The sequence below is a fragment of the Arachis duranensis genome, chromosome 6, assembly GCF_000817695.3.
Source record: "Arachis duranensis cultivar V14167 chromosome 6, aradu.V14167.gnm2.J7QH, whole genome shotgun sequence".
Classification (NCBI taxonomy): Eukaryota; Viridiplantae; Streptophyta; class Magnoliopsida; order Fabales; family Fabaceae; genus Arachis; species Arachis duranensis.
Genome location: NC_029777.3, coordinates 98,590,803 through 98,607,557, shown reverse-complemented (window position 1 = coordinate 98,607,557; position 16,755 = coordinate 98,590,803). Strand labels below are relative to the sequence as shown.

At 35.4% G+C, this 16,755-nt stretch overlaps 2 protein-coding genes across 2 annotated transcripts in view; one reads left to right on the top strand and one right to left on the bottom strand.

Annotated features, from left to right (window-relative positions):
* Positions 1-220: 220 nt before the first annotated feature.
* LOC107494971 (high affinity nitrate transporter 2.7) lies at positions 221-1,910 on the bottom strand. The gene is made up of 2 exons (XM_021125191.2): positions 1,050-1,910; positions 221-708 (listed from the first exon to the last, which is right to left on the bottom strand). Exons 1-2 carry the CDS (start codon positions 1,747-1,749, stop codon positions 221-223), a joined length of 1,188 nt encoding a protein of 395 aa, XP_020980850.1. The 5' UTR covers positions 1,750-1,910.
* Positions 1,911-13,414: 11,504 nt separating this feature from the next.
* LOC107495062 (protein ANTHESIS POMOTING FACTOR 1) overlaps positions 13,415-16,755 on the top strand; it is a 6,957-nt gene continuing 3,616 nt past the window's right edge. Inside the window, exons 1-5 of the mRNA XM_016116129.3 lie at positions 13,415-13,777; positions 14,400-14,500; positions 14,804-14,913; positions 15,022-15,088; positions 15,733-15,832. Coding sequence (XP_015971615.1) covers positions 13,703-13,777; positions 14,400-14,500; positions 14,804-14,913; positions 15,022-15,088; positions 15,733-15,832 — 453 coding nt within the window. The 5' untranslated portion in view covers positions 13,415-13,702. The remainder of the gene's footprint in view (positions 13,778-14,399; positions 14,501-14,803; positions 14,914-15,021; positions 15,089-15,732; positions 15,833-16,755) is intronic.

The following is a 16,755-nucleotide window of genomic DNA, read 5'->3' as shown; positions in this document are numbered from 1 at the left end:
TCTTAAAATAAATACTTTTAGAATTAAAAAAATAAATATAAAATAATTTATTTAATATAAATATTTATTGTTTAAGTTATTTTAAAAAAAAAAAAACTTAGCCAAATTAAGCGTAACAGCTCTTTACTTAGTTAGTTAGTGATGCATTAGAAATAGGTTTAGATTAAAATTTTGTATATATTCTAAACATGATTGTAGTGTATAAAAACAATGTAAATATTCAATTGAAAAAAAAAATATAAATTTGATGAAACAAGAATATAGCAGCTAACCTCTTGGAAACGAAAGGAACCACGCCAAAGATGAGGCCAGAAGAAGCTTGAACAAACACTGAAAAGCAGCACATGACAAGCACCGAGCTCCAAAGCGAGTCAACTCGGCCCAGCAACACACAGAGCAAACCGGCCACCGTCTGAACCGCCCACACCCCCCAAAGCCTCCCTCTCATCCCGAACCTCTTCCCCATCCTGTCAGACATCACTCCACCCATTGGCCTCGAAAACACATTCGCCATCCCAAAACACGCCGCTATGGTTCCCGCCGTCTGAACATTCACCCCGAACCTGTCATAGAAATACTCCGCTATTATGTTGTCCATTGTAAGCTCCACCCCAAACGACGACGCATACAGCAGTCCCAGAACCCATCCTCTGTAATTCGACAACCCACGCAGCACAACAACAAATACACTCTCCTTTCGATTAGTACCTGTTACAATATATATTAGGATTCTATTACATTTATATACAATAATATAATATTTAATTATATCTCAGTACTCATTTTATTTTCATTCACTTTGATGTTTCTATAATTGTGTCATTACTATTGTATCCTTAAACCATGAATATATACTTCTAATTCTACTTTTATCTAATACATTTTCTTGATTATATTAAGTGTTTACAAAAGATGAGCCGTTATATACAGATACGACTGATTTGGTGATTAACTCTTTGCTGACACTTAACATTTTGACCCCTCATTTGAGAGTTTACTCTGTTTTTGTTTTTGGCCTTGATCAATATATAATCTTAAATCTTAACTACCTCTCTTGGTGTTGTGGTTACTAGAAGGGAGATCTTGACCGTATAACAAAACCAAGGTTCCGGTGGTGGCTTGGAAAATTGCCGGGATTATGAATGATAAGCGCCATGCGGTGGAGGAAGGGAGGTTGAATAGTGAGATGAAGAGGGAGTAGACGCCGGGCATGACGAGTTGGGTCACGCCAGAGCCGACGTTGGCCCAGCCTGCAACAACGCCGTTGACGAGGCCGACGACGTTGCCGCAGAACATGGAGCTCATCCAGAACTGGCTGGAGACAAAATTAGCGAGGCAGAAACCGACGAGGAAGCGGATGGCGATGAAGGAGGCGGGTGTGGAGGCCAGGGAGGTGGCGAGGATGATTGGGGCGGTGAGGAGGGAGAGCGTGCCAGAGGCTATGCGGGGGCCGACGAGGTCACAGGTGGGTCCCATGAGGAGGCGGGAGAAGATGGAGCCCGCAAAGGAGGCGGTGCCAGCGGCGCCTATTTCGGCGGCGGTGAGTTTGAGGTCTTCACGGATGATCGGAAGGAGTGGGGGAATGGAAAAAGTGGAGAAGAAGCAGGAGAAGAGGTTCAGCCATGCCAGGTGGAAGGTGAGCATGTGTGGTCGTGCTGCCGAGAGCGGACGGAACTCGGTGGCTTTGTCGTCCTCGTCGACGGCAACGGGGAACGAGGACTTCTCCGAGAAGTAATGCTCAGGTTGCATGTTGGGACTTTTTTTAGTTATTTAGTTTTTTTTTCCTTCTCTTTTTTTAATGGAAACTTGGAACGAAATTCTGGGGAAGCAAAATATGTATGTAGATTGAAGCAGCAAGGCACTAAACGGCAAAAACATGACTTAATGAGGTGTATGTATGGATCCCTCAGTTATACATGTACAATACTCTCTTTTTTTAACCAAAACATGTACCATACTTCTATCGTACAAAATCTAGGTAAATACTAAATAAGTAATAACTCTGCTATGCGATGCATTCACTTTCCATACTATTTTCATGTTAATATTTTCTTAATAATTAAGTAACTAATACGTTTGTTTCTTTTTTTTATTAAGTAAATTTAAATACATAATTAATTAATAATAATCATATTTTATAATGATATAAAGAAATTTGGTATATAAGACCGCAAAATCTATAAATCGACATGATAACAAAAAACAGAGAAAACATCCAAAATCACGTGCATAATTTAGTTACTAAAGATAACGTGTTTTCAGAAGAAATCTTCAGTAAATCACTTAGAAAATAGGTCATTCAGCCCAGACGGAAGTAAATTCAACCTTGGATCGAATGAGCTATACCTCTCCCGAGGCTTACTACGCAGAAACATTTAGCGCCCACCGTGGGGCTGAAGTTTTAAATTAACCCCACCATTGTCTTTTCTGCCCTATTTCCCCTCTTTTTTTTGCAGGTCACGACCTATGGCAGAAGAGCAAAGCAACCCTCCTCCTCTTCCCATTCAAGACGAGCTTCTGGCTATCAGTGAGTCCTTGCGGGCAGAAGTCCAATGCATGGTCGAGCTAATGAACCAGAAACAAAATAGTTGACATGACGAGGAGAAACAGAAAAGCCCTGCCAATGACGACGACGATGACGACTATACTGCAGAAACTAAAGCCGCGATGATAGTTACCCCAAAGCCATTAATAAAGAGAACCAATCCCTTTTCAAAGGAAGTTATGAGCTTTCAGATGCCGAAGAACTTCACTCTGCCGATGACACTGAAACCCTATGAGGGAATCGGTGATCCCAACATCCACGTCACTAAATTTTATTTAATGATGTTCATGAACGGTGCATTTAACCCAATACTTTGTCGTATATTTTCGACTTTCTTAGATGGTGCTTCCTTGATCTGGTTTTCTGGTTTACCTGCGAGTTCTATATCAAGTTTCGATGAGCTGGGCGACCTTTTCGTTAACAACTTCGCAGCTTCCAAGATCTATGTGCAGGACTCAGACTATCTCAATACTATAAAGTAAGGACAACATGAAAGTCTTAAAGATTACATGACATGGTTCACAAAAGCAGCCATGAAGATACCTAACCTGAATCCAAAAATCCACTTACATGCACTAAAGAGTGGGCTTCAACCTGAAAATTTTCAGGAGATTATAGCAGTGACGAAGCCAAAGACGCTAACCGAGTTCAAAACTCCGGCAAATCCGGAGAGTGGAAAGACCTAACCCTAGCAGAGAGGAAGATAAACGAAACAAACATATAAACAATAAGGCAGACCAAAAGCCATTCAAATTAACACCAAAGTTTGACACATATACACCATTCAACACCAAAAGGAAGACATTATTAAAGATATGTTGCACTCCAAATTAATCAAACCACCAAACAAAGCAGAAACTTATCAAGACCAACGATACATGGTCAAATCCAAGTACTATACATTTCACCAGAAGTACAGTCATACTATAGATGATTGTGTTATTGTAAAGGATCTCCTCGAGAAACTAGCCCGCCAGGGCCTGTTAGATAAGTACATTGACAGTCAAGGACAGAGATGAAATGTAACAGACCTCGACCAATGTCCGAAGTCGAATGACAATTATATAGACAAAGGAAAAAAGGTAAACGAAAGCCCTAATCAACCTCGTGGCATTATTAACTATATTTTTGGTGGTTTCACAGGGGGGAAGATGCAGCAATTGTGCTAGAAAGTGGTGCTACAGGACCATGATGTCAGTGACTGAGTCCAAACTGACCTTGACCACCAATGTGGATATCCTAGAGATTACATTCAAATCTTCAGACTTCAAAGAGGTAGATAAAAACATGGACGACCCTGTAGTCATATTACTTTAGGTCGGTGAACTATTGGTGAAGAAAATCCTTTTGGACATAAGCAGTAGGCAGACGTGTTGTTCTATTCTACATATCAAAAAATAAAGCTAAGTGACAACGCTTTACAACCATCAACTAGGAAATTGGTAGGTTTCTCAGGTGAGCGCGTTCCAATACGTGGTTATATATGGCTACAACAACCCTAGGCGAATACCCTAACAGTAAAATCCTAGACATCCAATACTTAGTTGTGGATTGTCAAAGCCCATACAATATCATCTTAGGAAGACCTTTTTGAATACATTTGGTGCTATTATTTTCACTGTACACTTGTATATTAAGTTTTGTATGTAGGATAACAAAGTTGTCACCATCCACGCTGACTAGAAGAAAGCCAGACAATGCTATAATGGGAGCCTCAAAGCAAATCCTTCAAAACAAACTGATCAGCACTACGTTCATGCGGTTTATAATTAGGAATATTTACCCGCTTTAGCATACTTAGACCCTTGGGAAGACTTGTAAAACTGACCTATGCCTATAGATACCTTAACCAAAGTGATGCTAACAGAAGAAGAAAGCAAGTACACTTACATAGGGGATGCATTACAAAGACCAAAGAAGAACAACTCGTCACATTACTACAAGAAAATATCGACCTATTTGCCTGAACCCTAGCAGACATGTCGGAGATTGATCCAAACATCATTTGTCACAAACTAGCACTTTATTTCTCAAGCCGATCTATAGTTCAGAAGAAATGATACCTCGACACAGACAAAAAGAAGGCATCCATAGAGAGAACTAAAAAACTATTGGACGCTAGATTTATAAAAGAAATTAGGTTCACTAGCTGGTTAGCAAATATAGTCATGGTTAAAAAATACAACGACAAGTGGATGATGTGTGTAGACTTCATTAACCTCAACAAGGCATGTCCAAAGGACACATATCCTTTTCCTGTATTGATAAATTAGTTGATAGCTCATCTAGTTTTCAATGTTTAAATTTGATGGATGCTTATTCTGACTATAACCAAATACTTATGTATTCGTCAGACCAGGATAAAACTGCATTTATTACTGACTATGGCAATTTCTGTTACAAGGTTATGCCCTTTGGGCTAAAAAATGCAGATGATACTTATCAAAGGCTAATGGATAAAAACTTTGCCAACCAAATCGGACAAAATATAGAGGTATATGTAGATGATATGGTAGCCAAGACCAAGTCCAGCAGCAGTCATACCAATGACCTAAAGAAAATTTTTCAACAACTCTAGCTATACAATATGAAGCTAAACTTGGAGAAGTGTGCCTTTGGCGTACATGGGAGAAAATTTCTCGGATTCATATTAACTTGCCGAGGTATGGAGGCCAACCCAAAAAAATATCAAGCAATACTGAAGATGAGAAGTCCTTAGTCAATCAAAGAAGTCCAATAACTCACTGGTCGGCTGGCAGCATTGTCCTATTTCTTACCTTGGATTGCTCACCGATCACATTGTTTCTTCAAAACACTAACAAAACAGAAGAAGTTCACATGGTCAAAAGCATACAAACAGACATTTACCGAGTTAAAAGACATACTATCCTCACCTCTAATACTCCAAAAACCCAAGCATGGTAAACCTTTATATTTATATTTGTCTGTTACTGATTATGCTATTAACTTTATTTTGGTAACATAAATAGGTAAACAACAACATCCAATATATTTCGTTAGAAAATCTCTCCAGAATGCCGAACTCATATACCCAAAATTAGAGAAGCTAGCTTTAGCTTTTGTAACAACAGTAAAGCGACTAAGATACTACTTCCAAAGTCACACTATAATAGTACGGACAAAACATCTCTTAAGGCAAATCTTCACCAAACCTGAACTAGCTGGAACATTAATCAAATGGTCTATCGAGCTCTTAGAATATGACATCCAATATCAAGTGCGGGGAGCCATCAACTTCCAAGCTTTAGCCAACTTCATCGCATAACTTACTCTCAATAACTCAACACCTAGTACCAGGACATGGGCAGTATATGTTGATGGCGCTTTGAACATGCAAGGTTTTGGAGGTGGTATATTGCTCGAAGATAGCCAAGGAATAGTTATAGAACAATTTTTCCAATTTATTTTCCATGCTAGCAATAACCAGGCATAATATGAAGCACTTATAGCCGGTCTCAAAATTAGCTCAAACCCTCAAGATAACACACCTAAATGTCAAATGCGATTTACTGTTGGTGGTACAACAGATAATAGGTAATTTTCAAGTAAGATATATACTATTAGAAAACTATTTATCTATTATTAATAACCTTAGCTCTTGCTTTTTGAAATTTGAAATCTCCCACATGCCTCGGGAGCAAAACTGTCGAGTTGACATTTTATTCAAACTAGCAACTATCAAAAGTCAAACTCACCTACCAAGTTTATAACAACTAACACTCGATGAGTTTAGTGTTACATTAATAGCTCTTTTGAGTATTACACAGGAGATAGATTGGCGAAACCCATTCATCACATATCTGCAAGTTGAAAAAAATACTAGAGGATATCAAGGATAAACAAAAATTCAAGAGACAATCCAACTTCTTCACCTTGATTAGAGTCGAGTATACAAATGAGGTTTTACAAGATCCTTGTTAAAATGCTTAAGCAAGGCCGATGCTAAACTATCCATTGATGAAGTCCATGAAAGAGTATATGGTCACATAGGGGCAGAAGCCTAGCATAAGAAATACTTAGAAAAGGATACTACTGGCCTATAATACAAAGGGATTGCATGAACAAGGTTAAATATTGTGATCATTGCTAACGTTACACCCCCATCATTCAAAATCTGACCGGGCAGTTACACACATCAGAGGTAAGCTGACCCTTTAGTAAGTGGGGGCTGGATATCCTAAATCCTTTCCACAAGCACCAAGCCAGGTTAAATTCTTTACAAAATGGATAGAGGCTATATCTTTAGCAAAAATCAATTCCGAAAAGATGATCTCTTTTGTTGAAAAAACATAATATGCAGATTCGATATACCTCACTCCATTATTACTGATAATAACTGACAATTCATTGATAAGAATTTCACACGTTTTTTTACAAAATTTTAAAATCACACATCAATTTTTATTTATAGAGCACCATCAGACTAATGGGTTAGATGAGGCTGTCAATAAGGTTATATTGCAAGAATTACAAAAAAAAAAAGATGATTCCAAGGGACAATGGGCCGAGCTTATTCCTAAAATTTTATGGAGCTATAACACAACAGAACATTCATGAACAAAAAAGACTCTTTTTAGACTAGTATATGATTGTGACGTCATGATACCGGTTGAAGTCTCACATCAGTCTAATCAAATAAACATCCTCAATGGCAAAGCAAATGCTGAGTTATGAGCCACCGAGTTGGACTCAATAGAAGAAATCCGAGACCAAGCGCTGATTCAACAACGCATAACGCAACTTGCTATAGCTCGAAAATACAATAAAATTATCAAGTCGAGGTCATTCCATAAAGGAGACCTTGTCCTCAGAAAAACAGAAAAAGCATAAAAATCACAAGGTCACAGAAAGCTTAGTGCTAATTGAGAAGACCTATTCTGAATATCAAAAGTTATAAGACGAGGAGCATTCAAATTACAAACATTTGGACCGATGGGCTTACCAGTCTTGATCGTTACAAAGGACGATGCTACAACATCGAGCCGGTTGCTGGCGAAGAAAATCAATATATTGCCTATGTAGCTTATCCTTTAGACCTTTTTGAGGAAGGTTCTGTTACTAACATGTTTACTTCCATTGTAGGTAATGTATTTGGGTTCAAGGCCCTTCGCGCCCTACGTCTGGAAGATTTGCAAATCCCTATCTCTTATATTAAAACTTTCCAAGGTCCGCCTCATGGCATGCAGGGCAATGATCTACCAAGTACATGGAACATTTCTTCTTTAAAAATGTATTATAACTAAGTCAGGACAAGGTATTGTACTCTTGTTCCTACTACCTGGATTTTATCCCTAAGTCGAATTTTGTCAGGAGAGGTTTTAACGAGGCACACCTATGCCCTTCCACATTGAAGGATCCTCATCAATATAATGATAATTCTTAGTTCTTCAATTCTCACTACTATTTTCCATTACTTTTTAACTGACTTATAAGTCGACCAATGCAAAGCACACTGAATATAACGGCAACTAACGAATCACTTTCTATTCTTTTACATTTTTCAAAACATTCACTACTGTCTCCGTTAAATCAGTCTAAAGTAATATTAATCCAGCCGGTTCTTTTTTCCGCAATACATTCCAAAAAATAATCATACAAACTAAGGGAAACAACTTACCAAAAACAAAAATACGAATCATACTAAAAACATGCACATTCAAATATTTCATATACTAACATTGTCTTGCAAACATAGCAACCATATTATAATTAATCAAGCTATACCTAGTATATCAGTCTACCAAACTATAAACAAACAATATCAAACAAACTTTTCCAAAAAACAAAAAGCAAAGTTCATTACATAAAACAACTATCATGGAGGATCCATATTCTCATCCTCGTCCTCCTGTTCCTGATCATCATCATCCATCACCATCAGCTCTCCATTCACAACAATCTTACAAGGGTCCATAGCAACCACATCCATGTTAGGAGCAAGGAACTTCACCTACTCTATAGCTCTCTCAAACCCATTAGCAAACATCTCCAAGTCATGTCATCTTTGCTACATTTCAGGTTCTTTTTTTCAAGGTTTAACACCACCACTCTAGCCGCTAAACTCATCTTCTCTTTATCAAGCTTCTTTTCTTTATCCTCAGCCAGTTTTATCTTCTTTTCCAATGATTTCACCTCATTTTTTCAAGCTAACTTGCTCCAATGTATCCTGATACTTATTACCCTTCTCTACATTCTCTTGCATTACATGTTCCATACTTGCCTTGTCAAAAAGAATCCCTTGCATGCTTCATCTCATGAGTTTGGCTAATAGGCATTAACTGAGATCCCATCATCTACACAGTTACCAGAACAATCTATTAAAAATAGAACAAAACGATAATTACCAATTAATTTAAGACTCCTATTTACTTACAAATATTGCGCCACTCCAACATCACTAACATTGTGAACCAATTTCACATCAGAAGGATTCTGACCATATTCATCGGCCATAAACAGAATTGGAAAATGCTCACTCCACATGAAAGTGATATTCTCATTCTCCCTATAGCCATGAAGTTTCACCTAGTTCTTTGTAAAATTTTCAACTTCATCCAAATCCAAATCTTTATTATCAAACTTGGTTTTTGTTAAGTTGATCACCTCCTCCTTATTAGCAGTAACCTCAATATTCCTCTTCTTATAGTTCACCTTCTTTCGAGGTGTATGTTGGTCGTCCTCAACACTTCCTTCCAGCTTAAAATTATTTGCAGACCTTTCCTTTTCCATATTCTTGGCCTTAAAAAAGGTACGAAGGCTACTAGTAGTAACCTTGGGGGCTTTCTCACCTACACATAAACACAAATAACATAAGTATATACAAACAACCAAAATCAATATCTTCGAACAATGATCTACATTACACAAATTCCTAAATACTCAGTAATCGAATCTCTATCAGTTTTCCACTCAAGTAATTCAGATATAGATAATAACTTAGTGGTCATGATATTATTCACTAAGAATTCCACAACCATGTTGTTCCTATATTACATCCTCTCCATACCAAGAATTTGCCTATGAGAAGGGTGCCAATACAAGAAAAATTTCTCAACCAAATTTTCATCCATAGAGAAGGAAAAGTCATCCTCACATGACCTTACTTTAACATACATCACCTTAAAACTCTTAAAAGATGACCTATACAAACTGAATATAGTTCGGTTAGGGACACCGGCTAAGTTTAAGCAAAGCCCATTTTTCACACCTTTGGTCTGGAACAACGCAACAAATACCTCTAACGAAGTCTCAAAATCTCTCACAAATGTCCAAGAGTTGGATGCAATTGAGATGTTGCATACCTCATTTGTGTCAACACACCATGTTCAAACTGCGTAAACAAAAATCTAACACCTAACTCAACCAACACATAACTATAAATAAAGAAAAACTCACACCCATCACTCCTGTGGAACATACGATCAGACATATAACAAGGCAAAAATTCAAGTTTTACAACCTCACCCTCCCTGACCCAACAAGAACAACCTAACTGAGCCACACTAGTTTCATAATAAAATATAGAGACCCACTCTTTCACCAATTCAGCAACCTATGAAAACGAATCATTTGGTTCCTAATGAACTCCTCTTCAACAATAATTTTGTCCTTTTCCTCTTTCGTATTTCTCTTCTTTTTTACTTTCTTTTTCGCCTTCACCATTTTTTCAAACTATATCAAGCCTAAACTCACACACAAAATCTTTACACTAAAAAAGAAAATCACTAACCTTTCTTACTCATCTTCGAATTTAGTTCCAAAAAATAAAACACTTATTTTTAACACAAACCTTTTCTACTAAACCACGTCTTCATCAACCTTTAACATACGTGCGTAAATACACGATCAGGATCCCAGACCTTTTAGTTGCAAAATAATCCGAACCATTCAAAACAAAATAAAAAAAATAATAATTCTACTCTTATAACAAAAAGTAACCAATCACCGTGTCCTTGGTAACTGTAAAAGTGCCATAACGAGAATTTATTACAAATGTCTAATAAAAAATTAAAAATATAATTTTATTACAAATCTTCTGTAATATCTTCTCACCCTTATTCCAATCAAAACATATCGAGTTTGGGGGATTATACTTTCTATTATAAATATGTCGATTTAAAGCTCAAGCCTTGCAAAAAAAGCTCAACCTGTTTCTATAAAGCAGTCCACAGGTCAAGTTTAGGAGCTGTGATCCGTTCTATATATATAACTCGCTCGCAAAATCTATATATCAGCATGATAACAGAAAACAAAGGAGAAATCCAAAATCACGTGTATAATTCAGTTACTAAAGATAATGCGTCTTCAGAAGAAATCTCTATAGAATTACTTAGAAAATAGGTCAACCAAGTATCGGTATGATAGCACGTTTGAACTCAAAAAGTCTATAAAGAAAAAAACCTTAAGCTAAAGAAGGTATGCTATTCATTCTGAATTGCAATATACTTATCTCACTCTCTTTCTGACTTGAGCGTTAGAGTGCTTTTATAGGTGGTCATCGCCAGGGACGGATGTATGTATATGAGTGTGGGGGCAATCGCCCCCACTATGAATTAAAATTTTTTTGAGTAGTATATGAAAATAATATTTATTTGTTTTCACTAAATTATTAAATTTGACTTTACAATAATTTTTTACTCAACTTTTAGTACTTTATAGTCAATTTAAAAATTTTATATTAGATGTCATTAGAATGATCAATTCTCAATTTAAATGAAATTTGTATTTTTTCTTAGAAATTAACTCGAAAGAATTTTTTCAACTATGAATCTCAATAAGAATTGATTTCTAATTGTATAAGAAGTAAATTTCTAAATAAGTATTTACTTATATATATGTAAAAGAATCAATATTACACATCCAAGTCTTTTTATGAACTAAGTCTAACCAAGTTAAGCAATAAAACTTAAAAATAATATTAGTCATAAATAATTTTTGTTGTCTTGGACAAATTTGATTGGACTTGGTTAACAAAAAATATGAATATGTAGCATTATCCTATATAAAAAGACAGATATTTATAAGGATAAAGTATATTTTTTGTTCCCGAAGTTTGGCAAAAGTTTTAAAAATATCTCTAAGTTTTATTTTGTTTCAATTTTGTCTCAAAAGTTTTCGATTTGCATCAAATATACCTTCAAAGGCTAAATTTTCAAAAAATTTAAGACTAATATAACAATAATGCATGAAAATCATACTTGATTTGCTTGTGTTGAAGGGTTGTTCTTATGAAATTGTTGTTGAATCAATCTTAAATTTTTTGAAAAATTAGCCGTAAGGGGTATATTTGATACAAATCGAAAACTTTTAGAACAAAATTAATGTATATACTTAATAACTTTTTAACCGGTTGTGTGATCTCTGTAAACTTTCTTTTCATTGTTTCCACTTAATAAAAACTTTCATGTATCTCTACCATATAAATAACTTATAGTATATTTTAGTGGTTATCTTGAACAGAACAACAAAGTTTCACTTACGTACAGAAGAACACCAAAACCACTTCCTAAATTATAAGAAGAAAAAAGAAATTGCTAACCAATTGGTAATTACATTCAACTAACCATCTTGAAAAGTTTTCAATTTGGTTGACTTTAGGGGCAATTATGCTTACAATTCAAAGAAGCACAGACATGGATTGACGTTGAGCAATTTCTGCGGAAACCTATAAACACGATAAGAGACTACTTAATAGAGGACTTAAACACAATCATATAATAAAATAATAAGTAGTGTTAGCCTTTAAAAATAGGCCTATTTTATTATCAAAGCCCTTTGGGTGCAGAGAAGAGAAACCAAGAGAAATATTTAAGTTAATAAAAATAAAATGACACATCTTATGTAATAATTATTCAATTATTTATAAAAAGTAATTTTTATTATTTTTTCTCTATCATAATATGTACTTGACATACGGATTAGAATAAGTATAAATAATTTATTTTTAAGTAGTTAATATTAATTAATTTTTTAATTATAAAATTATTTTATTTAAACTTTATTTTTAGAAAATCTAGGATTTACATTTAGTATTTAAGGTATAAAATAAAAAATTTATAATTTAGCATCTAAATTTTGAAATAAAAATATTAATTGATATTAGATTTGACATCATTTAGTTCTAGACATTACATATCACACATTTACTTAAAATACACTCATTACAATATTTAAAAATTTTCATCCATTATTTTACCTTGCCAAATTTTAAACCCAAGTACACCTATATTAAAAATATTATGATTTGCCACTTCAATTAAAGTTTCAGCTCTCTAGGCTTTACACTATGTTTGCTTTAAGAAAAAATAAAAAAAGAGAAAAAAGATGGAAAAAAATAAATGAAAAAATAAAAATAAAAAAATGTTTGTGTGGATCCCACAAAATTTTTTTTCAATCCATTACAAGTAAAAAAACAAAGAAAAAAGTATTATCTTTTGTGTATTTACAATGTTACTCATAATTATATTATTATTAATAATTATCAATCTAAATTTAGTTTTAATATATTATTATAATAGAAATTTACTTTTAAATAATTTAAATAAAATATATAAAATTATAATATTTTTAATATTNNTTTATTATTTTATTTTTTCTTTTCATTTTTTAAAATTTTTTTTCTATATTTAAACAAAATGTTATTCTTCATAGTCCTTCAAGAGATATTTCTGTTTTTGGTCATAGCTTTCAGGAGGTTTGAATATTTTTGGTATTTCAGGAGATTTGATTGGAGCCCAGCTCCCTTTGTGCTATTTTTGGGCCTTAGACCTCTTTGATCATAAAAAAACTAACTCGTATTTATGTTTGCATTTTATTTTGTGGATACAATAATTTATTCACCAATTACATATTCTCAAGAGCTCATATTCATATAGGATTAGTCCTTGATTCATTATCAACGATAAATTCTTAAGAACTTGTACCCACAATGAATTAATCTTTAATTTGTTGGGTTGGGAGATAGGGCGTGCGACCAAAAAAGAAATTATAAATCAGAAAGGGATTGCGGTGAGAATCTGGCTGGAGCTGGGTTCTTCAGTCTTGACACTACTATTGTCACTGCCGTTTCTGCACAGAAAAAATTTCCGGCCATCCTGAAAAAGGTTTACTTCGCTATACTGTCACCGGTCGGCGAGGATGACGGCGCCGCTGACAGAGCTAGATGACGATACGGTGCGCAGCATGTCCATAGCGGCGGTTTTCTCCGACTTCGTAAGCATTTACTCTCCCAGTTCCTTCCCTTCAAATTTAGCTTTTAAAACATTACCCTAGGATTGTTAGGAACTTAGGATTGTTCTCTCAGCGATGCATAGCAGTGTTCTTCTTGTTCTTGCCGTAAAAAAAGTTTTTAGGGCCAATTCAACGATTTCTTCAAATAACATTGGTTCTTGACCTGAGTGCCATGAACGTTTTGATCTTAGGGTGCCTTTTGTTCTTTTTTGTTTTAAACAAAAAATCAGCTTTTCTTTTTTTAACAGAAAAAATCCGTTGAGTAGCTTGATTAAAATCAGTTTAGCTTTTTACAACTAAATAAAAAATCAAATTGTAAAAGCGCTTTTTAAATAATTAGAAACAAATGCACCGTAAGCCTTCTTTCCCTTTTAAACATACATTACCTTGCTTTCTTCCTTGATAAGTATGAAAACTCTGGAAGTTTGTGAAATGGAATCTTTTGTTGTTTACACGCTCACAATTTTCTTTTTAATCACAATTTCTTCTAGAGCCGTGGAAGAAGTTATCAGTTTCTGATGATATCTTTGGTTCTTGGTATGGGGTTAAAGGCCTCATTCTTAAGCTGTGTTTATGTTTAGTGTAATTGCCATGAAATTTTCAGGGTGGGAAAATAAATTCTCTTGATTTCCATCGCAAAGATGATTTACTTGTCACAGCAAGTGAGGATGACTCAGTGCGACTATATGACATTGCCAATGCTAAGTGAGTTTACTGCTACAACATGGAAGTTAATCTCAGTAGGATAGAATTGAGTAGCTTTTCCAATACACTATCAATGTATATAAACTTATGTTTTCTATTAAAACATACTATTTGTAGTATCCTTAACTAATGTCCTTAGGGCATTTGTTAGCAAGACTCTTGTTAATGAAGGGTTCTTTTTCTTCTATTTTACTTAAATAATTTCTCAATTAATGTCTTTAGTTTTGTATCATTTGCTGCTTCATTAATGGATAATTGTTCTTCGCATTTAGGCATGTATAAAACATTTGCTATGAATTACAGGTTGTTGAAGACCACTTATCATAAGAAACATGGTGCTGATCGCATTTGTTTTACTCATCATCCAAACTCTGTTATATGTTCTTCTAAATACAATTTGGAGAGTACTGGAGGTAAGCTTCTCCATACAATGATATTGATTTTTTTGCTATTTATAATGAAAATGAATTATGAAAATGACTACAACTAATGAGTAATGACACCCACCCTTCCTTCTCCAGAATCATTGCGGTATTTATCAATGTATGACAACCGATGCTTACGCTACTTCAAAGGGCATAAACAGAGGTGTGAAGCTTTTTTATCTTCTGAATTAAAATTAGAACAATGCTAAAATTAAAACTATTGATGTGTTACCTGTCCATAGTTCAAACAAGGCAATCCCAAAATTTGCATCACATTTGTTCTATAATACTTGTTTTGCTTTTGATGAGTGGTACGCTTGGTTTGGTATTTTTGATGAATGTTGGGTGTGTTCTATCTCTTGGAGAGTTTTTTCAGCATTCACTTCCTTCATTCATTTTGGGAGTAATAAAGAGGCTAAACTTCTATAGCAATTATTGCAATCCATGCTGCAATATGATATATTTGGTTGGGCAAATCTCTAATATCGTTAAGGGGGAACTTTGTGACAAATCATTTGATTTGCTATAAGACTAGCACACTTGCATCAAGCTCACAGTGTTTCTTGGGGTGTATGTAAATGATTTGTTGAGGGATTGGAATATCGAGTTTTTCTGTTTTGTTTATTCTGTCTGTTTCTGTATTAGTAGGATTTCTCATCCTCCCCATTTTCTGTAAATTCTACATGTTAGTAGATGTTATGTGTGCTCTCTGTCTCTTCCTATCTTTTTCTTTTCTATTTTTAATACTAGTTTCTTTGTTATACATGAGTGTTTGCTGATCCTTTTCTTCTGTGACTTGTTTTATAGAGTTGTTTCTCTCTGCATGTCTCCAATCAATGATAGCTTCATGTCTGGTTCTCTGGACCACAGTGTTAGAATATGGGATCTCCGTGTAAATGCCTGCCAGGTTGGTAGTGTTTATTTTGTTGTTGGGGATCAGGGATGAGTGTGATATAACATAATTGTCTTTCAAAGTTCTATTGAAGCAATTGCTCAATTCCTAGTTAGATTGGTGCAGAGGGTATACAGTGTGTTCTAGTATGAGAATACTAGTTACTCTTCACACATTAAGTTTATTTTTGTACATATTCTTCTTTTCAGAGTGGGTAAATATTGTTTTGGTCCTAAGGTTTAGACTGAAAATCAAAATGGTCCCCAACCTTTTGTATTGTCAAAACATCCCTAATGTTACACAGAAATTTTTAAAAAATGGTCCTTCTGTTAAGCGTAGTTAATTTTTGGATGGATATATCGTTAGTTGTAGTTAGCTGTGAGAGAAAAAAAGGGGGGTGGGGGACGGAAAAGTAAACAAAGAGAGGAGAGAACGAGAGACAGAGAATGAAGAGAGATAGAGGACCGCCTGGAGAAGGGAAGAGGAAGAGAGGGGACCACTGAGAAGAAAGACAGAGGGCAACAGTGAGAGAGGATAGGTAAAATGGGAAGAGAGATAGAGATTGCTGTAACTCGTGAGAGGAAGAGGAAGAAGGTGACAGTGGAGAGAGGAACCACCTTGTCTCCTGTTCTCCACCTCCACACTGCTGCTGCTTAGTTTTTTGTCCTGCTTTTGTTCGGCTAGCCACCTCCACTGCCTCGCCTCCGCTGTGTGTTGCTGTTGTCGTTATGTTCTGTTCCTCCATGCACTATTTTGCTGGCTCTGCTCGTCCCCTGTGCTGCCACGGCTGCCTTGACTTTCTGCTGCTCCATATTGACATTGTCTTTTGCCCGTGTCTGGCGCCGTTGACGATGGTGGTTGCTGTTGATTTTGTTGTTGCTACTGTTGACGTGGACGTACCTTGCTCCGGCCTCTGTTGCTCCCACTGATCTGCTGAG